General features: G+C 42.7%; 1 protein-coding gene across 3 annotated transcripts in view; it reads left to right on the plus strand.

Annotated features, from left to right (window-relative positions):
* DUOX1 (dual oxidase 1) overlaps positions 1–17,031 on the plus strand; it is a 280,203-nt gene that overhangs the window by 241,348 nt on the left and 21,824 nt on the right. For all 3 annotated transcript variants that reach the window (XM_069765805.1, XM_069765807.1, XM_069765808.1), the window contains 2 exons: positions 3,939–4,097; positions 7,971–8,126. In XM_069765805.1, the coding sequence (XP_069621906.1) occupies positions 3,939–4,097; positions 7,971–8,126 (315 nt within the window). The remainder of the gene's footprint in view (positions 1–3,938; positions 4,098–7,970; positions 8,127–17,031) is intronic.

Below are 17,031 nucleotides of genomic sequence, written 5' to 3' on the forward strand. Positions count from 1 at the left end.
TGCTGGTTATCAGTCATGCAGGTGTCCTGACATGGCTACAGTCACTGCATAGTATACTGTGTGTGCTGGCTGTATGCACGCCCCAACACCTTGACTGACAGCCAGCCAGGCACCTTCTTAAAGCTACTATACTGCATATTAACCCTGTAGCTGCAGATTAGTAACATTATTGAACATGACAGGTTCCCTTTAAATCTACATTATGCTACATGCAGATTGTTATGCGGCAAAGTAGTACAAATACTATGATGCAGAAAGTGTTTATGATTGAATTGTTTCCTCTATAATTACAGCACTGGTGAGTAGAGTTGAGCGAAACGGGTCGGCCATTTTCAGAAGTCGCCGACTTTTGGCAAAGTCGGGTTTCATGAAACCCTTCCCGTCCCCTGTGTGGGGTCGGCCATGAAGTCGGCGATCTTCTGAATCTGAAATCGGAATTCCGATACCGATTCCCGATATGTTTAAGATATCGGGAATTGGTATCGGAATTCAGATTTAAGTGTAAAATAAAGAATAAAAATAAAAAATATTGCTATACTCACCCTTGGACGCACCCTGGTTGTAACCGGGAGCCTTCCTTCCTAAGAATCAGCGCTTGAAGGACCTTTCGATGACGTCACGGCTTCTGATTGGTCGCGTGACGCCCATGTGACCGCTCACGCGACCAATCACAAGCCGCGACGTCATCGAAAGGTCCTTCAAGTGCTGATTCTTAGGAAGGAAGGCTGCAGGTTACAACCAGGGCGAGTCCGAGGGTGAGTATATTCCTAATAGGTATATACTCACCCTCAGACGCGCCCTGGTTGTAACCCGCAGCCTTCCTTCCTAAGAATCAGCACTTGAAGGACCTTTCGATGACGTCACAGCTTCTGATTGGTCGCGTGACGCCCTTGTGACCGCTCACGCGACCAATCACAAGCCGTGACATTATCAAAAGGTCCTACAAGCGCTGACTCTTAGGAAGGAAGGCTCCCGGTTACAACCAGGGCGCGTCCGAGGGTGAGTATAGCAATATTTTTTATTTTTATTCTTTATTTTACACATTAATATGGATCGCAGGGCCTGAAGAAGAGTTTCCTCTCCTTCAGACCCTGGGAACCATTAGAAACCCAATGCACTGCATTGGGTTTCGTGTTTCGGCCGACCCCGACCCCGACTGTTCTATAGGATTGGCCGATTTCACTCGACCCGACTTTTGAAAAAGTCGGGTTTCGTGAAATCCGACCCGATCCTATAAAAACAAAAGTCGCTCAACCCTACTGGTGAGTATCATATAACTTAACTTTTAATATACAGTAGGGAAAAAAATATTTCGTTAGCCACCAATTGTGCAAGTTCTCCCACTAAAAAAGATGAGAGAGGCCTGTAATTGACATCATAGGTAGACCACAACTATAAGAGACAAAATGAGAAAACAAATCCAGAAAATCACCTTGTCTGATTTGGCAAAATTAATTTTGCAAGTTATGTTGAAAAATAAGTATTTGGTCATCAACAAAAGTTCATCTCAATATTTTGTTATAATATCCTTTTTTGGCAATGATAGAGGTCAAACGTTTTCTGTCAGTCTTCACAAGGTTGGAACACACTGTTGGTGGTATGTTGGCCCATTCCTCCATGCAGATCTCCTCTAGAGCAGTGATGTTTTGGGCCTGTCGCTGGGCAACACAGACTTTCAAAGTCCTCCAAAGGTTTTCTATGGGGTTGAGATCGGGAGACTGGCCAGGCCACTCCAGGACCTTCATTTGCTTCTTACAAAGCCACTCCTTTGTTGCCCTGGCAGTGTGCTTGGGATTGTTATCATTCTGAAAGACCCATCCACATTTTATCTTCAATGTCCTTGCTGGTGGAAGGAGGTTTGCACTCAAAATCTCACAATATTTGGCCCCATTCATTCCTTCATGTACATGGATCAGTCGTCCTAGTACCTTTGCAGAGAAACAGCCCCAAAGCATGATGTTGCCACCTCTATGATTCACAGTAGGTATGGTGTTCTTTGGATGTAATTCAGAATTCTGTCTCCTCCAAACACGATGAGTTTAGTTACTGCAAAACAGTTTTACTTTGGTTTCATCAAACCATATGACATTCTCCCAATATTCTTCTGGATAATCCAAATGCTCTCTAACAAACTTCAGACAGGCCCCGATATGTACTGGCTTAAGCAAGGGGACATGTCTGGCACTGCAGGATCAGAGTCCCTGGCGGCGTAGTGTGTTACTAAAGGTAGCCTTTGTTATGCTCTATGCAGGTCATTCACTAGGTCCCCACTTGTGGTTCTGGGATGTTTGCTCACCGTTCTTGTGATCATTTTGACCCCATGGGGTGAGATCCCCAGATAGAGGGAGATTATTAGTGGTCTTGTATGTCTTCCACTTTCTTGTTATTGCTTCCACAGTTGATTTCATCACACCAAGCTGCTTGCTAATAGCAGATTAAGTCTTCCCAGCCTCGTGCAGGGCTACAATTTTGTTTCTGGTGTCCTTCCACGGCTCTTTGACCTTCACCATAGCGGAGTTTGGAGTGTGACTGTTTGAGGTTGTGGACAGGTGTCTTTCATACTGATAACAAGTTCAAACAGGTGCCATTACTACAGGTAATGAGTGGAGGACAGAGGAGCCTCTTAAAGAAGAAGTTACAGGTCTTTGAGAGACAGAAATCTTGCTTTTGTTTAGGTGACCAAATACTTATTTTTCAACATAATTTGCAAAATAAATCTTGGCAAATCAGACAGGGTGATGTTCTGGATTTGGTTTCTCATTTTGACTCTCATAGTTGTGGCCTGCCTATGATGTCAACTACAGGCCTCTCTCATCTTTTTAACTGGGAGAACTTGCACAATTGGTGGCTGACTAAATGCTTTATTTCCCTCCTGTACAAAGATTAAAAAGGGACATACTGCCACATACCAAAATTAAAATACCCATATGCTCCCATATAGTGGGTATCGACTCCAGAACCACAATGGTGGACACTGAGCCAAATGATGCCTCACTCACTTAAGTCCAAATCTAGTGTTTGTACATAGCCCATATGCCAGAGGTCATCAAGATTCATATGCAATGAAATCCTGACCTGTGCATAATTCTAGGTACATTGAGTTATCGTCTTGAAACCTTCTTTAATGGTGTAATTGAGGAGTAGCTGGTAATCGCCATACAAATAGGGTGACATGATCCTGTGAGCAGGACAACCGCCATTGAAGGAAACGTCATGTCATGGAGGGCCTTGAATCTAGGCTGGTATTACATGATTAGTGAAGCGGCTGATGATGTGACCAACATGATCTCATTCAACACACGTCATCACTGAGAGGAACTCCTTTCTTCTCTCTGTGTTTCACTCAGCATTCACATGACATTTGGCATTTGAGTTAGCAAGGGTATAAGAACCGGCTCAGGTAAGATTACCTCTTAGCATAATATTAAATGCAAAAGTGTTTGGGGATTTCAGACCACATGATTGGGTAGAAAGTGAAGCTTCAGGCAGTGTTCTCTGCCATACTTGACTCTGATTATGAAGGGTCATGATAGACATGTGGACACTGTTGCTGTGGATAATATGATATGTGCATAAGCTCTCCCCTGAAGACTTATTACAGGAGAAACGTGTCAGGAGGTATTTAGTTCAAGTCTCGGGCAGATCTGGCAAAGTTAGCTATGGACTGCCCTTGTAAGGGAGGGACTCTTTTGGGGCGATAGGGCTACCTCATTGTATTTAGGGGAGAGAGAAAGTGAAGTATTTAGAAGGTCAGTTATACATTAGGGCCCGGTGCCCTATGCGTTTACTTCTGCTGTTTTATATTGTTTCATCCTAACGATCAAAAATAATTGTATAACCATATTTTTATTAACACATTGACCATTGATAATATTAAATTTATATTTCATTTTTCCAATTTTTCTTTCTTGTTAACGAATCCTCTCTCTTATCATTAGATTTATTTAGATGGGCCCTTTGGTGAAGGACACCAGGAATGGAATAAATATGACGTTTCAGTGCTGGTTGGAGGGGGGATTGGAGTCACACCTTTTGCATCTATTCTTAAAGATTTGGTATTTAAATCATCTGTGAATGCAAAGATAATGTGTAAAAAGGTAAGATGTGACGTTTCTTAATATTAAGAATCAGCCAGACGGAAAATATTGAAGCAAGAATAAAATACAGTTTAGAAACGAAGACAGGTGCACGGAAAAATATAAATAACACATGGTGAGCAGAGGATATGTGCAGATATATATATTATATATATATATATATGCAGTAAACAGGTTTATTGTATACGCAGTGCTATATGCAGTACAGTAGTGTTACTCTTACATAATGCAGTAGTTGCTGACATTTACAAATGACCTCTCATTTTTGCTGTGCAGACAGGACAGTTTTATGACCAAGATATTTAACTAATGATTAACATTATCAATATAATTTACATTTCACAAAAATACTGGTTTAGTGTTTTGTAAGTGCAAAGCTATATTCCGCACTATGTGACGGTACTTTTTTCTGGTAACTTCCACTGCAACTGTCCTGAATGTTATCTATGCAAACTAGCTAGGAAATATTAATTAAGGATTCCAGGTCTTATCTATCACTCATAAAATACATAATTGTCATGCACAGTGTAGGAAAGACTAAGTGCAACATGAAGAGATGAGGGGAAGGGAACCCAACACTAGGGAAGAGAGGGGGAGTTGAGATGCCAAGGCAGATTGAAAGTCACCATGTCTGCCCTAAATGTCCCTATATAGGTTCTGCACCTTTCGCTGAGCAGGAAACTTTCTGACCCTGGTGATAAGCCCTACTTAGGGATACCGCACCGTAGTAATGTGGTATTACGCATGTCAGAAATCCTTTAAAAGGATATGACGTATGGTAATCAAGTATGTGGACCCGTTGAAGCACATTCAGTGCGAAACGGCCATCGTCCAGACTCCATCACCACACCCTCCTGTACACCTGATGTCCTAATGGATATATGCACTTTTTCTGTCCAATAAAGAGCACATTTATACAGCTTCAAACCGGGTGAGTGTCGCATATTTCTATTCTTCTGCCGTGGGGACTTATATTGAGTAGACTCAGAGATGTAACACAAATGCTCTCATAACACCAAAGTGGAAGATAGCTGACTGCTATAGCTCCAAGCCTCAACAGGGGGAAATGGATATATCACCGGCAGCTCCCAGCAGCAGGCTGGGATTCTATAAACACCCTAGTCCAGGTGTGTCAATTAGAGCTGGAGAAAGTCTGCCACTCAGTCAAAGAGTCAGATGGGTTAAGATGGTGTCTGCAAGGCCAAAAGCAGAGACATTCCGTAGCTATATGCAGTGCGACTGCCTTCAGCCTCTGACACACCCATGACAATAATTCAGTAACTTTTTAGTTGATTATATCGACTGATATGCTCTGTTGCTATTCTAACTGATGGCAGCCCATGCTACAGATTTGCATTTACAGAGGTTATCGAGTCAAAACCAGTAAATCTTCAGTCACTCTGTGGGACTGCAGACTTATGTATCCCCCAATGTTTGCACTGTGCGCTGCAAGAATTTGCTGGGTTTCAGACCCAGTACTGGAGGGTATGTATGAGTTCTACGTATGTCCAGCCAGTGGGCTTGGTCCCGCCCCATACACTTCTATAGAGCCAAGGCCATGCCCTATCTAGTGAAGCAGACGGCCAGAGAGTGTGTCTGACTAGAAGGTGCGGCCTCGCTCTATACAAGTGTATGGAGAGCGAGGTCGCACCCACTGGCCAGGAGTATATATAACATATACATACGCTTTGTTACTTCGCCTGAGAATGATGAATCCCCGACGCACACAGAGTGACTGCAGACTTAAAGGGGTTGTCTGGTCAAAACCTATAAGACTCATTCAGTCATCAATGAATTTTTAAAAAATGGTTTGTTTTATCAGTGTTTTGGATCCAAGTTTCAATAATGTTTGGTCAGTATGTTAGTTTCTACCATTTGGGTTTCATTAGCGATTTTCACATATAGAAACATAAGTAAATTGTAGCATTTCCTAACAATTACACTATTAACCCCTCTCTGACCTCGGACGGGATAGTATGTCCGAGGTCAGAACCCCCGCTTTGATGCGGGTTCCAGCGGTGAGCCCGCATAAAAGCCGGGAAATGTCAGCTGTTTTGAACAGCTGACATGTGCCCGTAATAGTGGCGGGTGAAATTGTGATTCACCCGCCACTATTAACTAGTTAAATGCCGCTGTCAAACGCTGACAGCGGCATTTAACCGGCGCTTCCGGCCATCCGACCGGAAATGAGCGCATCGCTGACTCCCATCACATAATCGGGGGTCAGCGATGCTTCTGCATAGTAACCATAGAATGGTTGCTTGAGGCCTCTATGGTTACTGATCCCGGCTAGCTGTGAGCGCCACCCTGTGGTCGGCGCACATAGCTCACCTGCATTTCTGCTGCATAGCAGCGATCTGATGATCGCTGCTATGTAGCAGAGGCGATCGAGTTGTGTCAGCTTCTAGAGGCTATTGAAGCATGGCAAAAGTTTAAAAAAAAGTTAAAAAAAAAAATATATATAAAAGTTTAAATCACCCCCCTTTCGCCCCATTCAAAATAAATCAATAAAAAAATCAAATCTACCAAATATGTGTATCGCTGCGTTCAGAATCGCCCGATCTATCAATAAAAAAAGGATTAACTTGATCGCTAAATGGCATAGAGAGAAAAAAATTCGAAACGCCAGAATTGCGTTTTTTGGTCACTGCGACAATGCATTATAATGCAATAACGGGCGATCAAAAGATCGGATCTGCACCAAAATGGCATCATTAAAAACGCCAGCTCAGCATGCAAAAAATAAGCCCTCAACCGACCCCAGATCATTAAAAATAGAGACGCTACGGGTATCGGAAAATGGCGCAATTTTTATTTTTCAGCAAAGTTTGGAATTTTTTTCACGACTTATATAAAAAATAACCTAGACATGTTAGGTGTCTATGAATTCGTAATGACCTGGAGAATCATAATGACAGGTCAATGACATGTCCAGAAAACTATCAAAGACTAATATCAATTACACCCCAAAATATGGGTTGAAAGAGATTAGATTTAGACAATACATTAGTGTTGAGCGATACCGTCCGATACTTGAAAGTATTGGTATCGGATAGTATCGGCCGATACCCGAAAAATATCGGATATCGCCGATACCGATATCCGATACCAATACAAGTCAATGGGACATCAAGTATCGGAAGGTATTCTCATGGTTCCCAGGGTCTGAAGGAGAGGAAACTCTCCTTCAGGCCCTGGGATCCATAGGGATGTGTAAAATAAAGAATTAAAATAAAAAATATTGATATGCTCACCTCTCCGGCGGCCCCTGGACATCACGCTGGTAACCGGCCGGCTTCTTTGTTTAAAATGAGCACCTTCAGGACCTGCGAATGACGTCGCGGGTTCTGATTGGTCACATGCCGCCCACGTGACCGGCACGCGACCAATCAGAAGCCGCGGCGTCATTCGCAGGTCCTTAATTCCGAGAATTAGGAGTTTTGTGAATGAGAATGACGTCGCGGCTTCTGATTGGTCGCGTGCCGGTCACATGGGCGGCACGCGACCAGTCAGAACCCGCGACGTCATTCGCAGGTCCTGAAGGCGCTCATTTTAAACAAAGAAGCCGGCCGGTTACCAGCGTGATGTCCAGGGGCCGCCGGAGAGGTGAGCATATCAATATTTTTTATTTTAATTTTTTATTTTACACATCCCTATTGATCCGATACCGATACCCGATACCACAAAAGTATCGGATCTTGGTATCGGAATTCCGATACCGCAAGTATCGGCCGATACCCGATACTTGCGGTATCGGAATGCTCGACCCTACAATACATGTATTCCATTATTTGAGGAATGTACCACTGGGAGTTAATAAATATCCTGAATTCTTTATTTTAGCATGAATGAAACTTTTCCCTGTCTCTACAGATATACTTTATATGGGTTACCCGTACACAACGACAATTCGAATGGCTGGCAGAAATCATCAAAGAAGTTGAGGAAAATGATGAACATAATTTGGTGTCAGTTCACATCTACATTACTCAATTTGCTGAAAAATTTGACCTACGCACAACCATGTTGGTAAGAAAACTTGTTAAGGAAGAGTTACAATAAATTTGCTATACAATTAAGAATTGTATGAATTTAGCACATCAATGTAGTGAACATTATTACTTCCCTTTGTGTATATATTTTGTTTATTTCATTGTAGGATTTTCAGTAGTGTATGAAAAATGTTTTGAGTGCTTCGCAATTTGTAAGTCGCACCTAAGAGGTTATGATTGCTTGTTGACTGCATTGCTGCATCTAGTTGACGAGTTGAGGGTCTATTAAAAGGGCTTCAAGTTCATTTTTACATTAATTGAAAGGGTTTCTTGGTTTAAAAAAACTATATCTTCTTTAAAACTATCAAAATCATTATCACAAAAGTTGAGGAAAAGTATTTGCAAGATATTGGCACCACTGACAGTGTGACTTTCCTCAACTGGCCTCAAATGCAGGGTATCTCTAGTGAGTACTAAGCACACACAATGTCATGACCGGGGTCTGTGGATGTTTTCGGTCAATTTTAATGATTCCTTACTACCTCTTCACCTCTTTGTTTACAAGGCTGAAGTTGCAACATCACATCTACACTACAAGGCCACCCAAGCCAGTCGTCACTGAGTATGGTCATCTTGGTGCGAAAGATGCCGCCAAACTGCTGTGCCCAGTTTTGAAGGGTCAAAATTTCTAATAGAATCTCTTTAAAAGTCCACTTCAATTGTTACTTTCATTGTTCACTCTGATTGCAATCAGTAATTGCAATGTGTGCATTACTGCTGTCTCCTGCCATTTTCAGTTGTGCTCTGGTTCTCTCCTGCATTAAGTAACCAAACTTGTGACCAGCCAGTTTTCATGGGGGGGCTGGACAGAGAACTCAGTGTTCTTTAGGTGCATATGAATTAGCCTTCACGACGGGAATGAGCACAAGGCCTATGAGAATCACACTCTGCAGAAAATTGGCATTATATTATATGAAAAATAATAATAAATAAAATGCTTTTGATTTATGTTGTATTTTTATCAATTAATTATATTGCATAACTGATGCAAGTATATGCATCAGCATATTTGATCAATGATGAAAGTGTAAATGGAGCAGCAAGAAAACAATAACCAAAAGTAAATACCGTATATACTTGAGTATAAGCCGACCCGAGTATAAGCCGACCGCCCTAATTTTGCCACAAAAAAACTGGGAAAACTTAATGACTCGAGTATATGCCAAGGGTAGAAAATGCAGCAGCTACTGGTAAATTTAAAAAATAAAAATAGATACCAATAAAAGTAAAATTAATTGAGACATCAGTAGTTTAAGTGTTTTTGAATATCCATGTTGAATCAGGAGCCCCATATAATGCTCCATACAGTTTATGATGGGCTTCATAAGATGCTCCATATTAAAATATGCCCCATATAATCCTGCATAAAGGTTAATAATGGCCCCATATAATGCTGTACAAATGTTGATTATGACCCCATAAGATGCTCCATACAGACATTTGCCCAATATAATGCTCCACAAATGTGGATTATAGCCCCATAAGATGCTCCATACAGATAATTGCCCCATATAATGCTGCGCAAACATTGATTATGGCCCCATAAGATGCTCTATACAGATAACTGCCCCATATAATGCTGCACATGGCCACATAAGATGCTCCATACAGATATTTGCCCCGTATAATGCTCCACAAATGTTGATTATGACCCAATAAGATGCTCCATACAGACATTTTCCCAGTATAATGCTCCACAAATGTGGATTATGGCCCTGTAAGATGCTCCATACAGATATTTTCCCCCATATCATGCTGCACATGGCCACATAAGATGCCCCATACAGATATTTGCCCCAATATCATGCTGACATTGTAACATAGTAACATAGTTATTAAGGTTGAAGGAAGACTTTAAGTCATTCTAGTTCAACCCATAGCCTACCCTAACATGCCCTAACATGTTGATCCAGAGGAAGGTGAAAAAACCCCATGTGACAAATAGTAAGCTCCACTTTGGGGAGAAAGGTCTTTGTACTGTCCCCTCATATATTTATACATTAAAATAAGATCAACCTTAGTCTTCGTTTTTCTAAACTAAACAGCCCCAAGTGTAATAACCTATTTTGGTATTGCAGACCCCCCAGTCCCCTAATAACCTTGGTCGCTCTTCTCTGCACCTGCTCCAGTTCAGCTATGTCTTTCTTATACCCCGGAGACCAGAACTGTGCACAGTATTCTAAGTGTGGTCGAACTAGTGACTTGTATAGGAGGTAAAATTATTTTCTCCTCATGTGCATCTATGCCTCTTTTACTGCATCCCATTATTTTATTTGCCTTTGTAGCAACTGCCTGACACTGGCCACTGAACATGAGTTTGTCATGAACTCATACACCCAGGTCTTTTTCATTGATGGTTTTGCCTAGAGTTTTAGAATTAAGTGCACAGTTATACATCTTATTACTTCTACCCAGTGCATGACCTTACATTTATCCCCATTAAATCTCATTTGTTATTTATCAGCCCAAGCTTCTAGTTTACATAAATCATCCTGTAATATAAATTGTCCTCCTCTGTATTGATTGCCCTGCAGAGTTAATAATAATAATAATAATAATTTTTATTTATATAGCGCCAACATATTCCGCAGCGCTTTACAAATTATAGAAGGGACTTGTACAGACAATAGACATTACAACATAAAAGAAATACAGTTCAAAACAGATACCAAGAGGAATGAGGGCCCTGCTCGCAAGCTTACAGATTATAAGGAAAAGGGGAGACACGAGAGGTGGATGGTAACAATTGCTTTCGTTGTTCGGACCGGCCATAGTGTAAGGCTCGGGTGTTCATGTAAAGCTGCATGAACCAGTTAACTGCCTAAGTATGTAGCAGTACAGACACAGAGGGCTATTAACTGCATAAAGTGAATGAGAACATGATGCGAGGAACCTGTTTTTTTTTTTTATATATAAATAGGCCACACAGGGATCATTAGGTTAATGCATTGAGGCGGTAGGCCAGTCTGAACAAGTGAGTTTTTAGGGCACGCTTAAAACTGTGGGGATTGGGGATTAATCGTATTAACCTAGGTAGTGCATTCCAAAGAATCGGCGCAGCACGTGTAAAGTCTTGGAGACGGGAGTGGGAGGTTCTGATTATTGAGGATGCTAACCTGAGGTCATTAGCGGAGAGGAGGGCACGGGTAGGGTGGTAGACTGAGACCAGAGAGGAGATGCAGGGTGGTGCAGAGCCATGGAGTGCTTTGTGGATGAGGGTAGTAGTTTTGTACTGGATTCTGGAGTGGATGGGTAGCCAGTGTAATGACTGGCACAAGGTAGAGGCATCGGTGTAACGGTTGGTGAGGAATATGATCCTGGCAGCAGCATTCAGGACAGATTGGAGTGGGGAAAGTTTGGTAAGAGGGAGGCCGTTTAGTAGAGAGTTACAATAGTCCAGACGAGAATGAATAAGTGAAACAGTAAGAGTTTTTGCAGAGTCGAAAGTAAGAAAAGGGCGAATTCTAGAAATGTTTTTGAGATGCAGGTAAGAAGAGCGAGCCAGTGATCGAATGTGGGGGGTGAATGAAAGGTCAGAATCAAGGATGACCCCAAGGCAGCGGGCATGTTGCTTTGGAGTAATGGTGGAACCGCACACGGAGATGGCAATGTCAGGCAAAGGTAGGTTAGTAGAGGGAGAGAACACAAGGAGTTCAGTTTTTGACAGGTTTAGTTTCAGATAGAGGGAGGACATGATGTTAGAGACAGCGGTAAGACAATCACTGGTGTTTTCTAAAAAGGTCGGCGTGACAACAGGAGAAGAGGTGTATAATTGGGTGTCGTCAGCATATAGATGGTACTGGAAACCAAATCTACTGATTGTTTGTCCAATAGGGGCAGTATACAACGAGAAGAGGAGGGGGCCTAGGACTGATCCTTGAGGAACCCCAACAGTAAGGGGAAGGTGAGAGGAGGAGGAACCAGCAAAACATACAGTGAATGATCGGTCAGAGAGATAGGAGGAGAACCAGGAGAGAACGGTGTCCTTGAGGCCGATGGAGCGGAGCATAGTGAGGAGGAGCTGATGATCCACAGTATCGAATGCTGCAGAGAGATCCAAGAGAATTAGCATGGAGTAGTGACCATTAGATTTAGCTGTTAGTAGGTCATTAGAGACTTTAGTGAGGGCAGTTTCAGTAGAGTGTAAAGAGCGGAAGCCAGATTGAAGAGGGTCAAGAAGAGAGTTATCTGAGAGATAGCGGGTAAGACGGGAGTGGACCAGGCGTTCGAGGAGTTTAGAGATGAAGGGAAGATTAGAGACAGGTCTATAATTAGCGGCACAGTTTTGATCGAGGGATGGTTTTTTAAGTAATGGATGTATGATGGCATGCTTAAATGAGGAGGGAAAAATACCGGAAGTGAGGGAAAGGTTGAATATTTTTGTTAGGTGAGAGGTGACAGCCGGGGAAAGGGACTGGAGGAGATGTGACAGAATGGGGTCACTGGTGCAAGTGGTCGGGCGAGAAGATGCAAGGAGCCTGCTTACTTCTTCTTCTGTAACTGCTTCAAAGTCAGAGAGTGAACTAGATGCAGTGGGGGAGGGAGGACAGTGCATGGTATGAAGAGATTGGGAGATGATTTCCTGTCGAATGTGGTCAATTTTTTCTTTGAAGTAATTGGCCAGATCATCAGCACGGAGATCCGTGGTTGGGGCCTGCTCTCTTGGGTTGATTAGGGACTGGAACGTGTCAAAGAGACGTTTAGGGTTATTGGACAGGAAGGTGATGAGGGTGTTGAAGTAGGTTTGTTTGGAGAGGTGAAGGGCAGAATTGTATGTCTTTAGCATGAACTTATAATGGATGAAATCTTCGGGTAGATTAGATTTTCTCCACAGATGTTCTGCGCACCTGGAGCACCGCTGCAGGAAACGTGTTTGCAGTGTGTGCCACGGTTGTTGCCGTCTGTGCCGAGTTGTTTTATGTATAGGAGGAGCAGCTTCATCCAGAGCACTTTGCAGGGTTTCATTGTAATGCTTCAGAGCAGAATCAGGACATGAGATGGAGAAGATTGGGGCCAATGAGGACTGCAAGTTCTTCATAAGTTTCTGGGTGTTAATGGCCTGTATGTTTCTATAAGTGTGGAAAGTGGGGGTGACCTGAGCGGGATGGCAGTTCTTGATAGAGAATGAAAGAAGGTTGTGGTCAGAGAGTGGGAGAGGGGAGTTTGTGAAATCATCCACTGAGCAAAGCCGGGAGAAGACCAAGTCAAGGGAGTTTCCATCTTCATGTGTTGGAGAGTTAGTATGCTGCGAGAGGCCGAAAGAGGAGGATAGAGATAAAAGGTGAGAAGCAGATGGGGGGAGGGGAGAGGCAATGGGGATGTTGAAATCACCCATGATAAGGGTGGGGGTGTCACAGGAGAGAAAGTGTGGAAGCCAGGTGGCAAAGTGATCCAGGAACTGATGAGAGGGGCCGGGAGGACGATACACCACCGCCACTCGCATGGAGAAGGGGACGTAGAGTCTGACCACATGGACCTCAAAAGAAGGGAAGACAAGTGAGGGTACTTGGGGGATAACTTGGAAAGTACATTTGGGTGAAAGGAGCAGACCAACGCCTCCACCTGCTCTGTTGTCTGATCTTGGGGTATGAGAGTTTAGTGTCATCTGCAAATATTGAAATTCTACTCTAAATGCCCCCTACAAGGTCATTAATAAATATGTTAAAAAGAAGAGGGCCCAATACTGACCTGTTATGAACAGGTAATTCAGAACCACAATGGACATTGAAGTTCAGAGCACACAAAGTGACCTGACAATTACCAAAAACAAAGGATGAGCTCTGAGACGTGGGAACTCTGCTGACCGCAATCCCTAATCCTAACACACCACACTAGAGGTAGCCGTGGATTGCGCCTAACGCTCCCTATGCAACTCGGTACAGCCTGAGAAACTAACTAGCCCTGAAGATAGAAAAATAAGCCCACCTTGCCTTAGAGAAATTCCCCAAAGGAAAAGGCAGCCCCCCACATATAATGACTGTGAGTAAGATGAAAATACAAACACAGAGATGAAATAGATTTAGCAAAGTGAGGCCCGACTTACTGAATAGACCGAGGATAGGAAAGATAGCTTTGCGGTCAACACAAAAACCTACAAACAACCACGCAGAGGGGCAAAAAGACCCTCCACACCGACTAACGGTACGGAGGTGCTCCCTCTGCGTCTCAGAGCTACCAGCAAGCAAGAAAAACCAATATAGCAAGCTGGACAGAAAAAATAGCAAACAAAAATAACACAAGCAAAACTTAGCTTATGCAGGAGAGACAGGCCACAGGAACGATCCAGGAGGAAGCAAGACCAATACTAGAACATAGACTGGAGGCCAGGATCAAAGCACCAGGTGGAGTTAAATAGAGCAGCACCTAACGACTTAACCTCATCACCTGAGGAAGGAAACTCAGAAGCCGCAGTACCACTCTCATCCACCAAAGGAAGCTCATAGACAGAACCAGCCGAAGTACCACTCTCGACCACAGGAGGGAGCTTGGCCACAGAATTCACAACACTGACCCCTGTGGTATCCCACTGCTAACCTCGACCCAGTCTGAGTGTGCTCAATTAATAACCACCCTTTGTTTCCTATCCCTGAGCCAGCTCTTAACCCACTTACACATATTTTCCCCTATCCCCATTATTCTCATTTTATGTATCAACTTTTTGTGTGGCACCGTATCAAAAGCTTTTGAAAAGTCCATATACACTACATCCACTGGTTTCCCTTGGTCCAGTCCGGAACTTACCTCTTCATAGAAGCTGATCAGATTAGTCTGACATGAACGGTCCCTAGTAAACCCGTGCTGATACTGGGTCATGAGGTTATTCCTCTTCAGATACTCCAGTATAGCATCCCTTAGAATGCCCTCCAGTATTTTAACCACAGTAGAGGTTAAGCTTACTGGACTATAATTACCAAGTTCAGTTTTTGTCCCCTTTTTGAATATTGGCACCACATTTGCTATACGCCAGTCCTGTGGTACAGACCCTGTTATTATGGAGTCTTTAAAGATTAAAAATAATGGTCTATCAATGGCTGTACTTAATTCCTTCAGTACTCGGGGGTGTATCCCATCCGGGCCTGGAGATTTGTCAATTTTAGTCATTTTTAGACGCCGACGTACTTCATGCTGGGTTAAGCAGGTGACATTTAATGGGGAATTTTTATCACTAGTCATTTTGTCTGCCATGGGATTTTCTTGTGTAAATACTGATGAAAAAAAGTCATTTAGCATATTGGCTTTTTCCTCATTCTCATCCACCATTTCACCCAGACTATTTTTAAGGGGGTCAACACTATCATTTTTTAGTTTCTTACTATTTACGTAGTTAAATAATATTTTGGAATTATTTTTACTTTCTCTGGCAATGAGTCTCTCTGTCTCAATCTTTGCTGCCTTGATTTGCTTTTTACAGAATTTATTTAATTTTTTGTATTTATTTAATGCCTCCTCACTACCTACTTCCTTTAATTCTCTAAATTCTTTCTTTTTGTCACTTATTGTGCCCCTTACAGCTCTATTTAGCCATGATGTTTCCTCCTATTTCTTGTATGTTTGTTCCCATGCGGAATATACTGATCCTATCCAGGATGCTAATAAATGTGTCCCATTTTTTTTGTGTATTTTTATGTCTTAGGATATCGTCCCAGTTAATTGCACCAAGATCCTCTCTCATCCATTGGAAATTTGCCCTCCTGAAGTTTAGTGTCCTTGTAACCCTTCTATTACACATCTTATTAAAGGATACATGAAAACTTATTATTTTGTGATCGCTATTTCCAAAGTGACTCCCAACCCTTATATTTGATATGCGGTCTGGCCTGTTGGTTAATATTAGGTATAGCAGTGCCCCCCTTCTTTTTGGGTCCTGAACCAATTGTGAAAGGTAATTGTCTCTCATAGTTGTCAAAAACCGATTACCTTTGCTGGAACTGCAGGTTTCTGTTCCCCAATCTATTTCAGGGTAGTTGAAGTCCCCATAATAATGATTTCCCCTTGAGTCGCAGCTTCATCTATTTGCTTTATGAGGATATTCTCCATTGCTTCCATTATTTTTGGAGATTTATAACAAACCCCTATCAGTAATTTATTATTTTTTCCCCCTCCCCTTATCTCCACCCACAGGGACTCTACATTTTCATTAGATTCACCTATATTATCACGCCTGATGAGTTTTAAGGACGATTTTACATATAGACACACCCCTCCCCCTCACCTATCCATTCGGTCACTTCTGAACAGACTATAACCCTACAAGTTAACAGCCCAGTCATGGCTCTCATCCAGCCATGTTTCAGATATCCCCACCATGTCATAATTATGGTTCAACAACATTAATTCTAATTCATCCATTTTGTTGGTGAGGCTTCTGGCATTAGTATACATGCACTTGATGTTCCTCTCTGTACCTCTATCCTTTCTTAAATTATTAACTGTTCTAACCCCCCCCCCCCCATGCCACCGCCACCCCCATCTTCCTTATTTTTGCCCAGGTCTCTATCTGTACTATCTTCCCCTCCTATAAAATGGATACCCTCCCCCCAATCCCTAGTTTAAACACTCCTCCAACCTTCTAGCCATTTTCTCCCCCAACACAGCTGCACCCTCCCCATTGAGGTGCAGCCCATCCCTAGCGTAGAGCATTTAGCCAACTGAGAAGTCGGCCCAGTTCTGCAGGAACCCAAACCCCTCCTTGCTACACCAATTCTTGAGCCACTTATTAACCTCCTTAATCTCCCGTTGCCTTTCTGGCGTGGCACGTGGTAAATGGCCACATAAGATGCTCCATACAGATATTTGCCCCGTATAATGGTCCACAAATGTTGATTATGACCCCATAAGATGCACCATACAGACATTTGCCCCGTATAATGCTCCACAAATGG

This window comes from Ranitomeya imitator, chromosome 4 (assembly GCF_032444005.1).
Source record: "Ranitomeya imitator isolate aRanImi1 chromosome 4, aRanImi1.pri, whole genome shotgun sequence".
In the NCBI taxonomy this organism is placed as follows: Eukaryota; Metazoa; Chordata; class Amphibia; order Anura; family Dendrobatidae; genus Ranitomeya; species Ranitomeya imitator.